Source organism: Quercus lobata, chromosome 4 (genome assembly GCF_001633185.2).
Source record: "Quercus lobata isolate SW786 chromosome 4, ValleyOak3.0 Primary Assembly, whole genome shotgun sequence".
Classification (NCBI taxonomy): Eukaryota; Viridiplantae; Streptophyta; class Magnoliopsida; order Fagales; family Fagaceae; genus Quercus; species Quercus lobata.
The window spans coordinates 62945877-62962940 of NC_044907.1; the positions used below are offsets into that span (position 1 = coordinate 62945877).

At 34.4% G+C, this 17064-nt stretch overlaps 2 protein-coding genes across 2 annotated transcripts; both read left to right on the plus strand.

The window, feature by feature from the left end:
* The first annotated feature begins 1385 nt into the window (after positions 1–1385).
* Positions 1386–5238, plus strand: LOC115986829 (zinc transporter 8-like). The gene is made up of 3 exons (XM_031110162.1): positions 1386–2061; positions 3569–3718; positions 4696–5238. Exons 1-3 carry the CDS (start codon positions 1453–1455, stop codon positions 4999–5001), a joined length of 1065 nt encoding a protein of 354 aa, XP_030966022.1. The 5' UTR covers positions 1386–1452; the 3' UTR covers positions 5002–5238.
* Positions 5239–16078: 10840 nt separating this feature from the next.
* Positions 16079–16840, plus strand: LOC115985564. Its single transcript, XM_031108502.1, has 4 exons — positions 16079–16179; positions 16273–16478; positions 16599–16637; positions 16722–16840. Exons 1-4 carry the CDS (start codon positions 16079–16081, stop codon positions 16838–16840), a joined length of 465 nt encoding a protein of 154 aa, XP_030964362.1.
* The last annotated feature ends 224 nt before the right edge of the window (positions 16841–17064 follow it).

Consider the following 17064-nt stretch of genomic DNA (forward strand, 5'->3'; position numbering starts at 1 on the left):
ACAACTTATATTAAGGTTTATTTGAATTCCCATCTTAATTGAGTAATGCTACAAACACAATATTGGATGAATGATTGCTTAGTTATGTATATTTAGAAGATATAACTTATAACATTGATAATAAAACTATCATGTAACGAATTCAAAATATAAAAACTCGTAGAATGAAATTATAAAACTTTATGTATTTACATACATATTTTGTAATGTCGATATATTCAAGTTTTTTTAATTAAGTTTTTTTTTTTTTAATTTAAGTTTTTTAGTGACTATCCTAAAATAATTTCCCAAAACTACCACTATGAAGTTGGATTTAATAAATTTTTACTAAAATTTCAAAAATACTCCTATAAATTTAGCTATATATTTTAAAATAAAAGTCTAATAATAACATTGTCATGATCCAATACATTCATTCATTTTTTTCTATCTTACTTCTAAACAATAATACTTAAATATATACCATTTTATTACATTTCTTTACTATCATTCTATTCATTTTTTTTATAAGCCCTCAAACAAAGTCTTAAAAAAACACACGCATCTTACAAGAAGTCATTTTAGTTCACGTCGGTGGACAAAAAAGTACAAACAAATTAGCAGGTAGGCAAGAGAACTTAAGGAAATATTAAACACATAATTTTTTTTTTTAATTATGGTGGAAAATATTAAGACATAATAGAGTCACTTTTGGGAGAACGTAGCCAACATAATTGACAACAATAAATGTGAATGGACATTTATTTCCAATGGCAGTCGTTCTTATGTCGACATTCTTTCAACACTTTTTTGACGTTTTGAGGGAATCTAGATTCATTTTTTCCAAAGAGGTCTATCATTTGTACTATCTCCGTAATTTTAGTATTTGTCAGTAAATCTAAATTCAAAATTCGATTTCTCCGTCACCTTCGTTATTAAAAAAAAAAAAAAAGACATTCGGAAATTACAAATCTGCTTCTTGAACGATAGGAAAGAATCTACTTCTTAATTTTTAGAAGAGATATTATATTTACAATATTTGTATAATTAATTTTATATGATAGATTGTTAGGAATTATTATTAATAAGATAAAAAAATAATTTTAATGATAGATTTAAATTAAAAACAGTAATAATTAATTATTTATAATTTATTATTAAAATATTATAAACTTATTAACTCCTCTCTCTTTCTCATCGTGAGTGGAATGAGCTCATTATTTCTTGACCATTAACAATCATATTAGCAGAAACTAATAACATTACTTTATGAGTTTTCTTTTCCAAATGCTATGAGAAGTCAACATACTAAACAGGACAAAGACAAAGGAGCCTAGTCAAATTATGGGACATCAAATCGTACTTTTCTTTTCAAGGAACTGTTTTCTTTTTCTTTTTTACACATTCTCTGATTCACACTCGCACACAAACCCCTCACACCATTTTCATTTTTCTCTCTAATTCCTTCACACAATGGCCAAGCTTCAACTTCTTCTCCTCACACTCTTTTGCGTTTTCCTCCTACTCCCTTACTCAGCTTTCGGAGATTGCACATGTGACACCGAGGATGAAGGACGTGACAAAACCCAAGCTCTCAAATATAAACTAGCTGCTATTGCTTCCATTCTTGTAGCGGGTGCAATTGGGGTTTGTATTCCAATCCTTGGAAAGACCATACCAGCTTTGCGTCCCGAGAAGGACATCTTCTTCATCATCAAGGCCTTTGCTGCCGGCGTGATATTATCGACCGGGTTCATCCATGTTCTCCCGGATGCTTTCGAGAGCTTGACATCGCCGTGTCTGAGTGACAGCCCGTGGCAGGATTTTCCATTCACGGGGTTCGTGGCGATGGTATCCGCCATCGGGACTTTGATGGTTGATGCCTTTGCCACTTCGTATTATAGGAAGTCTCACTCCAACCAGGCTGCTCAAAACGGGGTTGGAGATGTGGAGATGGAAGGAGAGCATGAGGGCCACTTACACGTTCACACACATGCTACTCATGGTCATGCTCATGGTTCCAATTCCTTTGTTGATAACTCGGCTTCATCAGACCTTATTCGGCATCGCGTTATATCACAGGTGATTCGATTCTTCCTGTTTTTGGTTGATTTGCTATAATTTTTGTTAGAATTACGGTTAAAAGATTATATTCTCTGTAATGAATTAATCATTTAAATATAGTACCAACAGTATTTTCAGCCCATTTAGTTTGTTTGGATAAATAAAAAATTTCATCAAATAGTAGGAAGCTTCAAATTTTATAATTGTGTTGTTATTTTATTCTGGTTTTTTTTTTTTGGGTGTGTTTCTGTCTGTGTTTTTCTGGGTACCGTACTTGAGATTTTTTTTTTTTTTTTTTGATGAATTATTTGAGATTTTTTTTGGCACAAAGCAGAAAGTAAAAATATATAATGTGTTCACCGATTTTCCTTGGAAATTATACTAGTGGCCATTTGGATTTTACCACTGCACTATTTTGATGTGATGGTCACTCTAAAAGTATATGTGCTTGTAGAGTGTAGGGGGCAAGAGTTGAGGTTTAAGCTTTCAAGAGAGAGTTTCACATACATATACACTTAGATTAGGTTAGAGTAGAATTCTATCTTGTATAAAAAAAATATATATTTAAATTTTTTGGTGATATTTTTTAACAAATCTTGTGTAGCACTTATGACAATGATATAGTGAGTCGTAGGATCATTTAATTTTAATGAAAAGTGTTATGTTCTTATGTAATAAGTTATTATGAGTTTTAATTTGAACCCAACATTAAAATTATTTTTTTCTCAAGCATAATGGTCAATAAAAAAACAATAAAAACCTGCTTAAAATTTATTGTAAAATAATTGTGATAACCTTTCTCAATTTTAATATTTTATTTCTTTATTTCATTTTTTATTCTCTCTTCATTTTTTTTTTTTTTTCTATCCACAGGGTTTTCCTTTTTCTCTTGTTTTTTCTCCTCTCCCACACGTATCCCCACTTCTCCTCTCTATCTTCAGTTTTGCTTTTCATTTTCTACCTCTTGGGCTAAAAACACTAAAACATGCCATCATCTTCTCATTACATATAGGGGAAATCACCACTGTGCTCGACCAGGGGAAAGAAAAATAGTCTTCGTCTTTTGTCCTCTCCAGATATTGTGGACCATATATATATTTTTTAATTTTTATAAATTTGTTCTAATTTTATTAGTTTTATGAGAAATATTGTGTTCTGTGATTAGATTGCATTTTGTATTTTGTTTGTATTGTGTTTTGGTGTATTTATAGTTGACTAGCCGTTGATGTTGAGATAAATGCTGAAATTTTAATTTACTGTGCAAAATTTTTTATTCAGATTTATTCAAGTGTAGATTATTTGAAGTGAGAAAAATGGTTTTGAGTTGCTACGTACTGTAGCAACTTCAAAAAAAATTTGGAAAAGTTTTGCTTTTAGAGAATAGGTTGGAGCTTATTTTTTGGGTTTGTTCTCCAAAAAAGGACTTTGGCTAATCTATTGGAGATGCTCCTATCATTTTATGCTATTAAGTATTGATTTTGATCATGGAATAATTAGTGTTTAATTATGCTTCTTATTACATTAGGTTTTAGAGTTGGGGATTGTGGTACATTCAGTCATAATTGGAATTTCTCTGGGTGCTTCTGAGAGTCCCAAAACAATAAGGCCTCTTGTAGCTGCACTGACCTTTCATCAATTTTTTGAGGGCATGGGACTTGGTGGATGCATCTCTCAGGTAATATCACAGTGTATATATACCAATTATTCCTTTCCTAATTATATAACTTAATCTAATTATTCGCTTTAAAGAAACAAATTTTCAGTTTGGTTATTGGTTTTTGTTGACTTTCATCCAACTTTTGAATAACATTGAATAAGTTCGTTTGTCAAAGTTTTCAGCTCATATTTGGCAGGAAGTATTTTACAAGTGTCTTGCAAAATGCCTTACTTTTATTTCACATGACTCTTGCTAAAAAAAGAGAAAAAGAAAAAAATATTTCACATGACTTTGGTACTAAGAGTACGTTTAATAGAACTTATTTTGCTAAAATTGAAAACTGAAAACTGAAAATACTGTAATAAAATAATTTTTAAATGTATTAATAGTGCCATGAGACCCATTTTTAATGAAAAAGTTGTTAAAAAGTGTGCACTGTTCACGGTTGAAAAGTCAACATTTGCGGCTGAAAGCAAAAGCAAAAAAAAAAAAAAAAAAAAAAAAAAAAGCTGAAACGCGCATTGCAGCAAACGTGGACGCAGCAAACGTGGATCCAAACTGCACCTAAGTCTATTTTATTTTTATAAGTATTGAATTAGTAATGATAGGGATGTATTTTATTAATTATATGATCAGTTTCATTGATAATTTTTAAGAAGTTGATTTTATCTTTGATGAAACTAGACTTTAGGAGCCCATGTTATATAAATTCAAATGTTGATAATGAATGATGAAGACCGATCGTGATTTCCTTAGTTGAAAATTATTAGCTATCCAACCTAAACAGAAATTATGTTGTCCACAACAAACTATCAATATTGCAAGTAACCTGTGAACATTCTTAAAGAATACTATTTTGCTTGTTAATCTGTTAATTGTACTATTAATGACTGCATTATTAGTGGAATCTTTTCAAGAAAAAGAGTACCATGGTAGTTGGTGTATTAAATTAATCCGTATAACATGCATGTCCTTTTACTCGTGTGCATTTATAGGCAAAATTTCAGAACAGAGCTGTTGTAGTTATGGCAATGTTCTTCTCTCTTACAACCCCAGTTGGGATTGCAATTGGAATAGGAATATCTAGTGTTTACAATGAGAACAGCCCCAATGCTCTAATTTTTGAAGGGATTTTTAATGCGGCATCGGCTGGGATCTTAATCTATATGGCACTTGTAGATCTTCTTGCGGCTGATTTTATGAATCCAAGGGTGCAAAGCAATGCAAGGCTTCAAATAGGAGTAAACGTATCACTTCTTCTAGGGGCTGGTCTTATGTCTCTCTTGGCCAAATGGGCTTGACCTTGCAATATTTTGTGGAATATTTCTCTCTATTTTAGGTTTTTTATTGTGGTACAGTAAAAATGACACATACATATGTAACAGTTCGATTGAACCTGAACATTCCCCCATGGGGAAGTGCCAGAGGTACATCCAGGTCTTTGCTTCTCTTTCTGCTTCGCATCCCAAAATGGCATAGTATAATTAGATCATTTTACCTATGAAATATACTACTGTTTGGTAAGGGATTTTTAATAACGTTGTTGTTTTAAGGAAATAGTGTAGGTGGAAAAATATATAAAAATACATGTAATATTGTTTAAATACTAAAAAATGTTATTTAAACAACAGCAACAAACACCCCTATACTATTTAAGATACATCAAACTGGAGTAAGATTTATATCTCAGATAATAAAAAAAATAAAAAAAATAAAAAAAAAAGGATGGTTAAAACTTAAAAGTTTGTTGAAAATTTGAATTTATCTTAAACAAAATTAGAATGGCTGAAAATACTGAATATGTCTGTGGGGCCCAATAATTTAAGGGCCAAGCCCAATTGCTCCTGGGAAGTCTGAAGGCCCAATCCGAGGAGAGCTGTGGCCCAAGTTCTACAATACACAGCACAAAACAATTTTTGGGAGGCAGCCGAGGACGGTTCAGTCCTCGGCAGATCCTGAATCCCACCGAAATAAAGGGGTAAAACAGGTATAGGGACGAATTCGTGAGGAAATCCAAAATATCTTGGGGAAGTTATCCTTACTACCCCTCCAGATAAGACCCAACACATGACAGAGCCGTACTCTGCAGCCTTATCAACCATACCCAACAATTCTGGGATTAGACTGATGGGACAAATATCAGTCTTGTATAGATTGACCCTACACGTGGACGAAGGACAATCAACACGGACGAGTATAAAAGAAGAAAGTAAGTAAATCTAAAGGGGATCCCGGCCCACCCCTAAAAAGAGAAGGATCACATGGGAGAGAACATCTCAACAAACACCGGACTTCACTGAAGAAAGTCCGTCGTTGGATAACCGGGAAAAGGCCTCAATGGTCCTCGGATCAACTCCGAGGAGTCCCACCCCATAGGGTGCGACATCTTAGGGCTTAAATGTTCAAGCCCAACTCCTTTTTCTGCCTGAATTCCTCTAAAACCAGGATCGGACATCGCCCCGTGACCAGCGGCTAGCTTTTTAAGCCCACTCTCTACAAATCATATTGTGAGGGATCTTTCATACGCGAGCCCAACATCCTTATTGGGCCGCCAGAGAATTGTGTCCTTACAATGTCTTTTTGAAATTTCAAGAACAAAACTGAACTTTTTGAAATTTCAGGCACTAAAATTAAAATTATACCAAATTTAACTCCAAAGATTCAAATTACTTGCAATGTGATCCAATTTGGCTGAACTGTCAACCAAAGAAGCCTGATGGAGTATGAGTTGCATGTGTATGAACGTGTTAAATGACTTTCCCTCCTCCTCCATATCTCCAATCCCATGTTGAGCGCCTTGTGGAGGTGAGGTTCTTTGTAATACGAAGTTGCAAAGACATAACTATCAAAGTTCTAATTGCGGACGCCAATGCTAAAAATGTAATACCCGAAAAAAAGGAAGAAAGAAAAAAGAGAGGGAGATTTTAAAGGTGGGGTATTTAAGTAAATCTATTTGTGGGGTCAATTTTATAGTTAATATTATTAAGAGAGATTTTAGAAAATTATGTTGAAACCATAGTTATATATATAAGTTAATTAAGTCAGTGTATAACTATTCAGAATATTCAAATAAAAAAAGATTAACGACGTACTTGAGGTAAAAGTTTTTTTGTTTTTGTTTTTTACTTGAGGTAAAAGTTAAGAAATCTCATCCTTCGTCAAATCTAAATTTTATATGAAATTATAATATTTTTATGCGCGTATTTTTGGCCAATAGTGAGACTATCTAAATATTCAATGAATTAATCAATGAAGGGTTTAGATTTAGATTTTCTGTATTTCAGACGCTTACTGTGTAATAATGTTGTGTCTATCTCGAAAATTTAAGACTTGTGTAATAATGTTGTTTTAGTAATATTATTTATATTTTTAAAAAATATGTATAATTGAAAAAAAAAAAGTGTAAAAACACAATTTATTTAAACATTAAAAAAATATTATTTAAATAACAGTAACAAATTATTTAAATAACAATAAAATGGGCCCCAATCTTTTTTATGCTCTTTATTGTGTTAACTAGGATAAAAATTATAGATTACTATGTTTCTGTCAAGATTTGGAGGGCGTTTGGATTCTTCGTTTTTCTGCGTTCACGTTTTGGTTTTGCATTTTCTTTGTTTTTTTTTTCTTTTTTTCTTTTGCCCGCATATGTTGACTTTGGTGGACAAAAATTACTGTTTTGCACTGTAGCAGTACTGTTTATGTACTGTAGCAACATTGTTCACGTATTAAAAAATATTAAAAATGAATCCACGGTACTTTTCACACATTTAAAAATTATTTTGCTACAGTGTTTTCAGTTTTCAATTTTCAGTTTCAGCAACAATAAGCTCAATTCAAACGGACCCTTAATATGCTTGGTGTCAAAAAAGTCTAGTAGCTCGTCTGGGTTTGAAGTCTGACAAGTCATCAATTAAAAAAAATAATAGAAAAAAGAGTGGTGTATATGTAAGTGTCAGGTGCTTTGATTTTTTTACGATACAGTACTTGTTTGTCCTCGTCTCGAAAGAACTAATGGTAGCAGGGGGAAAAAAAAAAAAACACACGTATAGAGGAAGAAAAATGGATCCAGCTGGTTGTCCTTTACGAATTGACTTTTGACCCTATATGCATTATGTATTCTATAGATTTCTAGGGAACTATTAGCAGAAGAAAGTAAAAAAAAATAATAATAATATTATGACTATGCGGATTTTTGGTGTGAGAAGCAGTGAACTATTTGTTAAGCTCGGTCAGGAGATAGAATTTAAATATATAAATGAACGATGGTTCTGAAATACACGATAAGTCTCCTGTGATACTATTTTTGTCATTTACAAGGAGAAATAATAAAGAGAAATTATTGGATATTTTTAATAATTTTCCTTTTAACTAGTTACCGTTATAAATTTTTTAAATTTTTTAATTATTGAATAAACAGTACTTAAAAAAATTTTTTAGGTAATATCCAATAATTTTAGAAGAAGTGTTAGGGAGAAATTATTTTGTGATAAGCTAGTTAAGGTAAGTAACTTTATCCTAATTGGTTTTATTTTGCTTATATTACTTTATTTTAGCTACTAAATATTGTCTTACAATTGTTACAATTTTATTTAATTCTTTTAGCGATATTGATTTAAAGTAAAGAATAAATAATTGTCTTTAATATATTTGATAATTGAATATATGATTTTATATATGTATTTGAATGAGATATATTTTTGTTTGAACTATGATTTTGGACAATTTGACTATATTTTGACTCTGATACCTAGCCAATGGGGGTTATTTCATTAGTACCGAAACTAGTTTTATCTGAGGTATCACGAGCTTATCGTGTTTTTGGACCCAACTAATAAGGGATATATGTTAGCTCGGAATTAGTTTCATATGAATCTAATGCCTAGTCACGAGGATATAGCGTGACTATAGTCATAAAAGATTGATAAGAATATAAATTATGTTTGAGCATTTGATTTTTTTTTAGTCCTTGAAATTGCTTATGTGTTTTTGGAACTTATCGTAAATTATAGCTTTTGATATATGAAAAACTGATTATTTTCTAATCCATCTATAATATATTTATCAAATTTAAATATTCGATTTATGTATAACTTATTATTTTATATATCTATTTATTTGATTGAACTTATTAGGATTTTGGTTACCTATTTAGTTGTCAACTCACCCCCCCCCCCCTCCTCTCTTCCTCTCTAATTTCAGATTATGAAGAATAACAAGTTTTGAGACTTTTGCTTAAGGTTTACGCTTGAAAGGAGATTATGAATTTTTGAAATAAGATGATCTTGTAATAATTAGTATATCTTTTGTTTAACAATCTTAAGGTTTGGATTGTTGTTACTATTAGTACTTTGGAGATCTTTTGACAATTGCATTATTGAGGATGATTGTGGATTTGTTGATGAAATTTTCTTTGAGGATAATTTTGAGTTGCTCAGAAGGCCTTGCATATTTATAGAGTGAAAACTTTATAAGAATGCGGCCATTGTTACGTGTCTATCTGTATTGTTGGGTTTGGAGTGTGACAAAAAGCCTCAGAAAATTTCCACATAGGTTCTCACTAAGACAAAGCAACGTCAAGCTCTTGAGGAATGAACCCGGTTGATGATATCGCACCAACAACAAAAGGCATTGATTATAATTAAGATGTCCTTCTTGGGATGAAAAGTTGGTAAAGTTTGAGAGATTGGTCCCAATTCACTAGGTTACAAGTCCAACTGATCGGATGAATTGATGGAGCATCCGGAGGGCATAATGTTTAATTATTTTTTTCTCCCTCTAAGAGTAACTGCATCAGTCTGGCTAAATTTTTCTGTCTATTTTACACCAACAACATACTTTTTCTATTTTACAAAATCACTTTTACAAAACACCAACATCAGAATATCTATTATACACTCTAATTTATTTAAATAATATATTTTATTATTATTATTTTATTAATAAATATCTCTGTCATTAATATATATTTATTTCCCATCCTAATCGTCTCTCTCTCTCTCTCTCTCTTAATTCTTCTTTGCCTCTGTTTCTCCCCAAAATCTCTTCCTCACTCATATCTCAAATCTAGAATTCATACATGCAGAAGATTTGGTAGCGGCAGCAAGGCAAACTAATGGCAAAGCGGCAGCAACTTGGTGGCGGCAGCAAGGTAAATCGGTGGCAAAGCGGCAGCAACTTCGTGGCGGCAGCAAGGTAAATCGGCGGCAAAGCGACAACAATGGCAGTAGATCCAACTAATTTCCGTTGGGTTTTTCATATGGGTTTTCCGTTGGGTTGGATTAGGTTTTTATTGATTTTGGTTTGGATTTAGGATGAGTTTTTCTTTGGGTTTGGGTTGATTATGAGTTGGGTTTTCCGATGGGTTTAGCTTGATTTTTGTTTGGCTTGATTTGAGTTGGGTTTTCTGATGGATTGTTTGATTTGATGTTGATTTTGGGTCAATTTCGTAGTGGATTATCAACTATTGAAATGGGTTGTGGTGGTGATGGTTGGATGGTGCTAAGTTGGTGGTTCGATGTTTGTCATCTTCTTATTCTTTGCTGGGTTGCTATGGCCATTGGGAAAGAGAGGGTTGTTGTGGCTGTTGGGAAAGAGAGGGTTGCTGGGTTGCTATGGTTGTGTGTATCTATTTTATGTACCATAAAAGAAAAATTAATGATATCTTTAAAAACACTTATGTAATATTAGGTAAAACTGTAAATTCATACAAACTATCTTTTTTATCCTTTTATTTTTCTTCTCAACCAAATAAAGGTGAGTTTGTTAGGTTCTAAAGACTTAGAATCTTATGTATTTAGAACTCTAATGTGTATTGTTGGCAAACCATGATCAAAACAAGATGTTTAGTTGTGTTTAGACTTGCTCAAAGTTGGTTCATGTATGTAAAGTTGGATTTTAGTTGATGCAGAGTTATTAAAGCATTTCGGCCTAGTTCGATCGATCGAATCTTAGGCTCGATCAATCGAAATTCGGGCAGAATACGTTTTCTGCAGAATTCCAACTCAGTCCTAGTTTATTTAAAACGTTTTAGGGTTTTGTATTTTTGCCCTAGGTATATAAGGCAAACCCTAGCCACATTTTAGTGTTGCTCATATTACTGTTTGTGTAAATCTCTTGTGAGATCTGAGAGGAGTTTTCCTTTACACAAGCTTAGGATTATCAAGAAGGAGATTTCTTCAAGAGCTTGATGATCATTCAGTTGCTGCCATAAGAACTTAAAGAAACATAAGCGGGTGTGCTTGTACTTGCTGGAGAATCCAAGAAAGAAGGAGTCCGTGGTTTCGGAATTTGGATTAACCTAGGTTTTTACCGGTTTGGTTTCCTAGGTGATCATATCATTGTGTTATTTATCTTTACGCTACTTTGCATGATATGATTGTTTGATTGTGATAACCTAAATTTGGAATTTGAACTAAGTAACAACTTGGCTAATTACCTAGGTTAATCCAATTGTGTTTTTAAGGGGTCTAAAAACTATCAAGTGGTATCAAAGCGGGTTGCTCTCTTGTTGTTGATCTTTTGATCACTGAGCTGATCCTTAACCCCTGTTGTCATGGAACACGAACATTCTCTTGTTATTCCTCCTCACTTTGATGGGAATAACTATGCTTATTGGAAAGTAAGGATGAAAACATTCCTGAAATCAATTGATGAGAGAGTCTGGAACTCTGTCGAATACGGATAGGAGAAGCCCACTACTCCTATTAGAGAGTGGCAAACTTCTCAAAAAGAAGCAGCCGCGTTCAATAGCAAAGCTATGAATGCTATCTTTAACGCTGTTTCTATGGAGGAATTTAAGAGAATCTCTAATGTTGAGGTTACTCATACTGCTTGGAATATCCTCCAGACTATGCATGAAGGTACAAAAGCTGTCAAAATCAACAAATTGCAGCAGTTAACTTCTTAATTTGAAAGCATTAGGATGTCTGATGATGAATCTTTTGATGAATTCTATGCTAAACTCAATGATATTTTTAATTCTGCATATAACTTGGGTGAAATCTATGATCAACCTAATTGTTAGGAAGATTCTTAGATCTTTGACTGAAGATTTTAGACCCGAGGTGATTGCCATCACTGTGAGTAAGGATGTGGACTCCATCCCTATTGATGAACTTGTAGGATCTCTTCAATCCTATGTGTTGGACCTACCTAAGACTAGCAAATCCAAATCAATGGCTCTTAAGTCAGTTGATGATGTCAATGTTGGTGGATTTGATGATAAGCACTCTATTACATAGATTGCTTACCTTGCCAAGAACTTTAGGAATTTCCTTAGAAACAACAATAGAAGGGTAAGAGATAAGAACACTGCTGAACCTAGAAATTTTAGGAAGAATGATCCTACTAAGGTTAACAACACTGCTAAACCTAGAGAAAAAGTAGGTCAATCTTTAAATAATTCTATGGGTCCTCAGTGTTTTGGATGTCAAGGGTATGGTCACATGAAATCTGAATGTCCTACCTACTTAAAGTCTAAGGGTAAGGTTATGGCTGTAACCCTTAGTGATGGTGAAGTTTCTGATGATGAGTTTGGTTGTGACGATGATGGAAACTTCATTGCTTTTACTGCTATTACTGTAGTTAATGAAAGCGTATCTGCTAAAGAGAACTCTTCTGATGGGAAACTCTCTGAGGACGCAGATCTTCAAGAAGCCTACAATAAACTTTGCAAAGTTGCTGCAAAGGATGCTATAAATGTTGAATTAGGCTTGAAGAAAATTGCATCTCTTGAGCTAGATAAAAAAAATTTGCTTGTTAAATTGTTTGATGCTACTAAACTTTTGAATAATGTGAAGACTGAGAACATGCTTTTACTTGATAAAGTTAAGAATTTGGAACATGAGCTCTCTGTTGCTAGAGAACAATCTAATAGGTCTGCTAGTTCCAAACTTGATCATATGCTGAGTATTCAAAAGTCTCCTTTTCATAAAACTGGGTTAGGTTTTGTAGAAAGCATCAATGTGTCTGCACCCAATTCCACTATCTTTGTTCCTTCATCTTCTTTTGAACCCCCTGTGAGTGAGGTTGTGAGTGAGGTTGTCAAGCCCTTAGAAGTTACACCTCCTAAGAAGATGTTAAGACATATGTGTTTCACTTGTTAAGAATATATGTTATGATTTTATGTAATTGGCTTATCCTTTGACAAAACACACTTTACTTGTATTTGGGTAAATTTAGGATGTTTTAAATACTTCAAGAAACCTTATTTCAAGATCAAGTATTGAAACTTTCAAGTCTGTTCAAGAAAAGAAGTTCAGAGTGCAAAATCATTAAAGCTCGACAGCTGCATTTATTGAGCTTAAAGAAGCTGTTCTTCATTCGGTGTGCTCGACACCTTCTCGACAACTACTCGACACCTGCTATCTGTCGAGGTTTAAAATTTTCAGAATTTCAATCTGATTTTCTTGAAATCCGTGAATATGTCTTTGGGTCTTCTTTTCTCCTAAACCTAGACATATAAAAGGATCAGTTTAAGGGCCGTCAAAGTGTTCACAAGTTGCACAAGTTTTGAGCAAACTCTATTCAAGCAAATTGTGACCGGAGACGAAGTTCTTGCCCTAGTTCATCTCTTTCTCTTGAAGAAGTTGCTGTGTATGTGCACCGTAGGGTTTTGTGACCAAACATCTTCTTGATCTTCATCGTGTGGATGAACTGAAGAACTTTGCAACCAACAACCTTCTTAGTTGGTGATTGAAGTCGCGTACTAGGATCTGCGCAATTGGTTAGTCACGTACTGGGAGTCGTGCATCTGAAAGGGGAACTGTCACTACAGAATAAGTCCAATTGGGTATTGGGGTAAGGGTTCAACTGTAGGTTGGTAAGGTACTTGGATTCCTTTACTTGTAACCGCTTGTTGTAATAATGGTGGAGTTTCGGGAGTGGTGACCTGAAAATCACCCGGTGGGGTTTTTGCCGTTAGGTTTTCCCCATTCGTAAACAAATCGTCGTGTTATTTATTTTCCGCTGCATAATTAGTTTATTGGTGATTTGTTTGTACTACCATGCTTTGCATGATAAATTGATTAATTAATAACTTGGCTAATTAATTAATTAATTTCTATCACAAGGGGTCATTCAATTTGTGGCCTATCAAGTGGTATCAGAGTAGGCACACTCTGATTAGGGTTTAATCTTTACTGTGTTGATCCATTGACCCCTGTTGTCATGACTGAAACCAGCTTGAAGAGATCTATGTTTTCAAATACATCTTGTTTTTCTAATCTCTTTTTGATTGAGTGTTTCAGAAAATATAAGTCTAAAAGTTATTTGAATTCTCCTATAATGACTATGGAAAAAGATCTCAGTTTGGCTAAGAAGAAACTAGACTGTCTCAGAATGAAAATGTGCCAAAGAGTTTGTCTAAGAAGAGTAAACATTAAAGGCTTAGCTCAAAAAAGGCAGATGAGAGAAAGCACCATTCCCACTGATTTGTCTTCTAAACATGAAGTGTGTTTTATGATGAAATCTGCATTTAAAGTTATGGACACATGTTTGTGGTACCTCGACAGCGGTTGCTTAAGACATATGACTGGAGACAGATCTCTTTTCAAGACCTGTGAGTCTAAAAAGGGTGGCAATGTCACTTTCGATGATGGGAGCAAATCGCAAATTAAAGGAAAGGGAATTATATATCTACCTGGACTGACAGACATTGCAAATGTCCTCTATGTAGAAGGTCTAAGGGTGAACCTATTAAGCATAAGTCAGATATGTGATTAAGACTTCATGGTGCTTTTCTCAAAGGGAAAATGTCTTGTCATGGATGAGTCTGAAAAGAACCTCATAAGTGGTGTTCGCACTTTAGACAACTGTTATGGATTGGTTCTTGATACTGATATTGTGTGCAACAGTATTTGTTTGCCAAATGAAGATTTATGGCATCAACGGATGGGACATACTAGTTACAAACATCTTTCTATTGTATCTAAGCATGAATCAGTCTTGGGAATACCGAAGCTTAGTAAAATGAACAATGTGGTGTGTGGACCATGTCAACTTGGGAAACAGACAAAAGCTAAGCATCCAAGTACTCAAACATCAGCTACGTCTAGGCCATTGGAGCTCCTACATTTGGATCTTATGGGTCCAACTAGAATCGAGTCTCTTGGTGGTAAGAGATACATCATGGTTGTAGTAGACGACTTCACCAGATACACTTGGGTCATTCTCTTATGATCCAAGTCTGATACTCTTAAGCACATTGAAGCCTTATGCACAAGATTGTAGAATGAGAAGAACCTGAAGATTGATCGAATTCAAAGTAACCATGGTAAAGAATTCGAAAACTCATATATGGAGTCCTTTTGCCAGAGATTAGGCATATCTCAAGAATTCTCTGCTCCTATTACTCCTTAGCAGAATGGTGTGGTAGAAAGAAAGAACAGAGTTATTCAAGAGATGGCCAAAGCCATGTTATATAACAAGGATTTGGCCAGAAACTTTTAGGGAGAAATTGTTAACACTGCTTGTCATACAGTTATTAGGGTGTACTTCAGACTCGGTACCAAGAAGACTCCATATGAGTTATGGAAAGGAAGGAAGCCGAATGTGAAGTACTTCAGGATCTTTGGAAGCACCTATTTCATCCTCAAGGATAGAGAGAATGTAGGAAAGTTCGACTCTAGAAGTGATGAAGGTATATTTTTGGGCTACTCCACAAGCAAGGCTTATCGAGTATACAACAAGAGAACTATGAAGATAATGGAGACAGTAAATGTTGTTATTGATGAGTTTTCAAATTCTAGTTCTCAGAAAAGTATTAAGGAGTTACCCAAAGAAATTCTTCATCCTGAGCCTAATGAAGTTCAAGAACTTATTGAACAAGAACCTGCATCTCCAAGTACTCCCAGTGTTTTGGAAGATTCAGTAGACATACCCACTTCACCAGATTCTGAGTCTCATGAAGAGAAAAGACCTTCATCTAGGGTTAAATTAAATCATCCTCCAGAAGATATTGTGGGAAATATGAATGAATTCACATTAAGGAAACGAACTGTTGATAAATGTGTTGCTAACTTTGTGTCTTATTCTTGTTATTTATCACAGGTTGAACCCACAAAAGTTGAGGAAGCTCTTCAGGACGAAAGTTGGGTCGAAGCAATGCATGATGAACTTCTTCAGTTTCAGAGGAATGGTGTTTGGACCTTGGTACCTAGACCGAAGGGTGAACACATCATTGGTACAAAGTGGATATTCTGTAACAAGACTGATGAGGAGGGCAATGTGATTCGGAACAAGGCTTAGCTTGTAGCTCAAGGATACTCTCAAATGGAAGGAGTAGACTATGATGAGACATTTGCTCCGGTTGCCCGTATGGAGTCCATCAAAATTCTCCTTGCACTGGCCTGTTAATTAAAGTTCAAGCTTTATCAGATGGATGTGAAGACTGCTTTCTTAAATGGATTTCTCAAAGAAGACATTTATGTGGAGCAACCAAAAGGGTTTATTGATCCACACTTTCCATATCATGTACTGTACCTCAAGAAAGCACTCTATGGGTTAAAACAAGCCCCTAGAGCTTGGTATAATTGACTTACATAATACTTGGTGTCACATGGGTTCACAAGAGGAAAGGCTGATCAGACTCTTTTCATCAAAAGAGAAGATAGCGAGCTAATAGTTGCCAAAGTCTATGTTAATGACATCATCTTTGGATTGACTAAGGATGAACTTGCTCATGATTTCTCAAAACTCATGCTGGCAAAGTTCGAGATGAGCATGATTGGAAAGCTGACTCACTTCCTTGGGTTGCAGATTCGTCAACAAGATTCAGGTATATTTCTATCTCAATCTAAATATGCTAAGAATCTTGTGAAAAAATTTGGTTTGAAATCTGCTAGTTCTGTCAGAACCCTTATGAGCCTAAATGTTAAACTCACTGTTGACTTGTTAGGTAGAAGTGTTGATCCTTCTCTTTATAGAAGCATGATAGGTAGTCTTCTTTACCTTACTGCTAGTAGACCTGACATTAGTTACAGTGTTGGAGTTTGTGCTAGATATCTGGCTAATCCCAAAGAGTCCTATATGACTGCTTTAAAGAGAATCATAAAGTATGTCAAAACCACTGCTGAGTTTGGTGTGTGGTACAGCAAGGACACAAGTTATGTCCTAGCTGGGTACTCTGATGCTGATTAGGCTGGGAATGCTGATGATAGAAAGAGTACTTTAGGGGGTTGTTTCTATGTGGTTAATAATCTTGTCTCTTGGATGAGTAAAAAGCAGAACTCAATCTCATTATCCACTGCAGAAGCTGAGTACATTGCTGCTGGTAGCTGTTGCACCCAACTCTTATGGATGCAAAAACTCCTCCGTGATTATGGTATCTGTCAAGAACATCTCACTATCTATTGTGACAATAC

Coding starts and splice junctions, on each gene's coding strand:
- LOC115986829 (XM_031110162.1), top strand. CDS start 1,453: ATGGCCAAGCTTCAACTTCTTCTCCTCACACTCTTTTGCGTTTTCCTC. Junction 2,062..3,568: donor GGCATCGCGTTATATCACAG/GTGATTCGATTC, acceptor TTATTACATTAG/GTTTTAGAGTTGGGGATTGT. Junction 3,719..4,695: donor TTGGTGGATGCATCTCTCAG/GTAATATCACAG, acceptor GTGCATTTATAG/GCAAAATTTCAGAACAGAGC.
- LOC115985564 (XM_031108502.1), top strand. CDS start 16,079: ATGGATGTGAAGACTGCTTTCTTAAATGGATTTCTCAAAGAAGACATT. Junction 16,180..16,272: donor CACTTTCCATATCATGTACT/GTACCTCAAGAA, acceptor TGGGTTCACAAG/AGGAAAGGCTGATCAGACTC. Junction 16,638..16,721: donor TCTTTATAGAAGCATGATAG/GTAGTCTTCTTT, acceptor CTAATCCCAAAG/AGTCCTATATGACTGCTTTA.